This window comes from Octodon degus, unplaced genomic scaffold, assembly GCF_000260255.1.
Source record: "Octodon degus isolate 3935 unplaced genomic scaffold, OctDeg1.0 scaffold00048, whole genome shotgun sequence".
Lineage (NCBI taxonomy): Eukaryota > Metazoa > Chordata > Mammalia > Rodentia > Octodontidae > Octodon > Octodon degus.
In genome coordinates this window covers 8,954,176-8,958,074 of record NW_004524624.1, presented here as the reverse complement: position 1 = coordinate 8,958,074, position 3,899 = coordinate 8,954,176, and the positions used below count along the sequence as shown (strand labels likewise).

At 49.0% G+C, this 3,899-nt stretch overlaps 1 protein-coding gene across 1 annotated transcript in view; it reads right to left on the bottom strand.

Annotated features, from left to right (window-relative positions):
* Nucleotides 1-3,899, bottom strand: part of Them4 (thioesterase superfamily member 4) — a 28,365-nt gene that overhangs the window by 22,080 nt on the left and 2,386 nt on the right. The window contains exon 2 of the mRNA XM_023716389.1: nt 348-732. Coding sequence (XP_023572157.1) covers nt 348-732 — 385 coding nt within the window. The remainder of the gene's footprint in view (nt 1-347; nt 733-3,899) is intronic.

Sequence of the window (3,899 nt, the reverse complement as noted above, 5' to 3'; positions counted from 1 at the left end):
AAAAAAAAACCAAAACAAAAACATAAAACTGAATCACCTGCCTATAAACCTAGCACTCTGGGAGGCTGAGGCAGGAGGATCACAAGTTCCAGCCCAGCCTGGGCAAAACAGCGAGACCCTATTTCAAAGTAAAAGCCTGAGAAAGTCCTGGGTTCAATTCCCAGTCCTGGAAGAAAAAAACCAAAACCAACAACAAAACAATTTAAAAACCCCATAAGGGCAAAGCCCTCCCGTCCTTTCAGTGTCTTAGGGTTTGACCCTCTGGACTTACAGCCGGCCGAGGTAACTTATAAAGCCGGACCCCCGCCTCAGGCTCGCCCTCACCAAGCCGCGGCGCCTGGACTCACCCTCGCGGTTCTGGGAGCGCAGGGCGGCGGGAGCCCGCCTCCCCCGGCAGCCCCGAACGTGCGCAGGCGCATGGCGCAGCTCCTCAGCATGGCTCCGGGCAGCAGCAGACAAGCGCGGCTCTCGTCCTCACTGCGGCGAAGGTCGACGCGTTCCTTTCTACGCCGGCGGCCGCCAGTGAACTCCGAAAAAGGGCAGGGGCGGAGCCTTGGGGCGGAGCCTTGGGCGGGCTGAGCCCCGGAGTTGGAGGGCGTGGCTCTCCGGCCGACATCCAGCTTCCGCCTTCGAGTTCCGTTGCACTTTTGTTCCGAGCCCAGCCTAGGGCCTTTGGCGTTGGCACCGCTCCAAGTTTCCGCTCGGACGGTATCCTGGGGCTTCGCGACCGCGCTGCCCCAGGAGGGTTAGAGAGGTCTCCTCTTGTCTGTCGTTGGCCAATCGGTGGTTCTTATCTGTACGTGATTAACTCTCCGTAACGTGGAAGACACACACACACACGCACGCACACGCACATGCACATACACGCACACATGCATGCACCTTGGGCAGTCCCTGGGGTCGGCTCTCTAGGGTGCCGCTGGGCGCAGAGCAGGGACCGGATTGGAGCGTGGCTCTCCTGGCGGCAGAGGTGGAAGTCTCCCAGTCAGCCTTTCACAGAGAAACTGAGGACAAGATGCTCAGGTCGATGGACTTCTAAAGGCTCGTCCCATGCTGACAGTCATGGGCTCAGCTGCCACTTAATAACGTTCTGTACAGACTCTTCAGCTGCGCCTGGCCTCTTTCTTGTGAGTGCTAGAAAGAGTATTAAGTCATCACTACTCAGCTGGGAAGGTCTGTGGTGCTCTGGGCCCCTGGTGCAATAGAGTTAGTTTGTACAGCCTTATAGGAGGTCGACTGTTAAAATTTCAAGAATGTTGCCATTTCACGCATGTTAGCATTCTTTTTTTTTTTAATAAGATTTTATTTTTTTTACATTTATTTATTTAGTGTGTGTGTGTGTGTGTGTGTGTGTGGCCAGCTCAGCCCACCAGGGGGCGGGCTGGCTGGCATGTGGTGCTGGGGGATCGAACCGTGGTCCCTGTGCTTTGTCAAGCTTGTTTCAAGTAGGTGCTTTAGACCACTGAGCCATCTCTCCAGCCCCGTGTTAGCATTCTTAATATGTAAATTGTGTAGCCACAGGTGGTGGTGTATGCCTGTAGTCCTGCCTATTTGGGAGGCTGAAGCAGGAGGATCACCTGAGCCCAGAAGTTAGAGGTAGCCTAACAAGGTTAAAGTCTATCTTCAAACCAAATCGTGTAAAGTTATTAAATATTAAAAATAAAGCCAATTGATTATAAAAAGGTAATGTTACTGTAACTTTCTAATTGTATTATTACATTTTTTTTAATTTTTATTTATTTATTTATGTGAGTGTGTGTGGCCAGCTCAGCCCACCAGGGGGCAGGACTGGCTGGCATGTGGTGCTGGGGGATTGAACCATGGTCCCTGTGATTTGCTAAGCTCATTCTAAGTAGGTGCTTTAGACCACTGAGCCATCTCACCAGCCCCTGTATTACTACATTTGACTGTATTAGGCACTCGAGGTTATTTACCTGTATCGTATGGTAGAAATTGTCAAGATCAGAGACCACAAAGAGCAGTGGTATCTATTTGGGAATAACAGCATTGCAATGAGAATACACATGCTGTAGTAAAAATACATTGTGTGCATACTCAAAGAGGTTAAAGCAAGGGGAAAATTTATATACATATGATTGAATCCAGGGCCTAGTCCCCTCTGTACCACTTAGTTACATCCCCATCCTGTGGGAAATTTTGTAAAGGCTAAAAGTAGGAATTACTTATGTATTTGTTATGTATTTGGTACATGGTACAGGGTCTCACTATACTGCTCGGACTAGTAGTGATCCTCCTGTTTTCAGCCTCCCCAGTGCTGGGATTACAGGCATGCACCACCACATCCAGTCTGGTGGCTGGCTCAGTGTGCCTGGAGGGTAGGGCCAGCAGGCATGTGGTGCTGGGAACCCAACACAGGTCCCTGCACTTGCCTAAGAAAGTGGCTTAGGCCGCTGAGCTGTCTTGCTAGTCCTAAAAGAGGGAATTTAGGTAAGCTGCTTGGATACAAAGGAGGTTGGTTTTGGAGATCTGAGCCAGGAGCTGGCATCAGCTCACTGGCAGAGCTGCCTGTAGTGGGTGCATGAGCTTTCTAGAGCTTCTGGGCTGAATTACTTGAGTCTTAAGGGTCCTGGGAGGTTAGAGGAGAATGTCAACTTGATTGGCTTTGGGATCTGCCCCAGGGATTGGTGTAGCTCACTTCTGGATGGGTGGGGGTGGAGTGGGGTCATGGTGAGGCCCTGAGATCTAATTAGGGGTCCTCCCCCTTTCCTCTCGGGGGCACCTCCCTTGCTGTGCTTCTTGGCAGCCATAAGCCAGGCAACTGTGCTGCACCACACCTTCTACTGTGCTGTTTTTGCTTTGGAGCCCTCCGACCCATGGACTGAAATTCCTTGAAACCACGAGCCAAATGAAAACCATGTCTTTAAAGTATGGTGTGGCCTACAATGGGAAAGCTGATAAGACGGAATGTTCAAGACAGACTTGATTACAGAAATCTACATAGTTGGGCATAGCGGTGCTTGCTTGTAATCCCAGCACTTGGGAGGCTGAAGCAGGAGGATCGGCACAAGTTTGAGGCCAGCCTGGACTACATAGTGAGACCCAGCCAAAAAAAAGAAAAAAAAAGTGTGTGTGTGTGTGTGTGTGTGTGTGTGTGTGCGTGTTAGGTGTATGAGGCAAAAGGTGCCTGTAAAATGAGAAGGTATTTCATGAGACCCTAGGCAGGTGTGCATAGTTCTTCCCTTTCCTTATTTCTCTGCACTAGTTTTATTTGCACCTGACAGTAAGGAGTTTTGTCTCCGTACAGCAACATGAGAGAACACGAGGCGCACATCTCTTCAGCTTCACCTTCAGTGCCACGAATGCTGTAACTTGGAACCACACTGAGCACACTGAGTGGTGCTCCTTTATTAAACAGTTATCAGCCTGTCAGAGCCCTAGTTGACCCTGAAAGGAAGCCTAGATTCTGATGACTTCCTCCAGCTTTGGTGTCATTTTCTTCCTATGTCTTTTTTTTTTTTTTTTTTTTTTTTTTTTTTTTTTTCTGTCTGCGGAACTGGGGATTGAACTCAGACCCTTGCGCTTGCCAGGGAAGCGCTTATTCCACTGAGCCATCTCCCCGGCCCCTCATATTTCTTTGTTTGCAGTTCATTCAGATTCTTGTATCTGTGTGTGTGCGCGCACATGGTATTAGGGGTTAAATTTAGAGCCTTTGCACTGAGCTATATCCCCAACCCTTCTGTAAAATTTTTAATTTTGACACATGGTCTCACAAAGTTGCTAAATTTCCCAGACTAGGTTCAAACTTGAGATCCACTTCCCTCAGCCTCCCAGAACGCTGGGATTACGGATGTGTGCCACCACACCTAGCTGATTTATAGTTCTTGTATTTCAAGTTTAGAAAAATTTTAGTTCATTTTTCAATTATACATTTTGTGAGT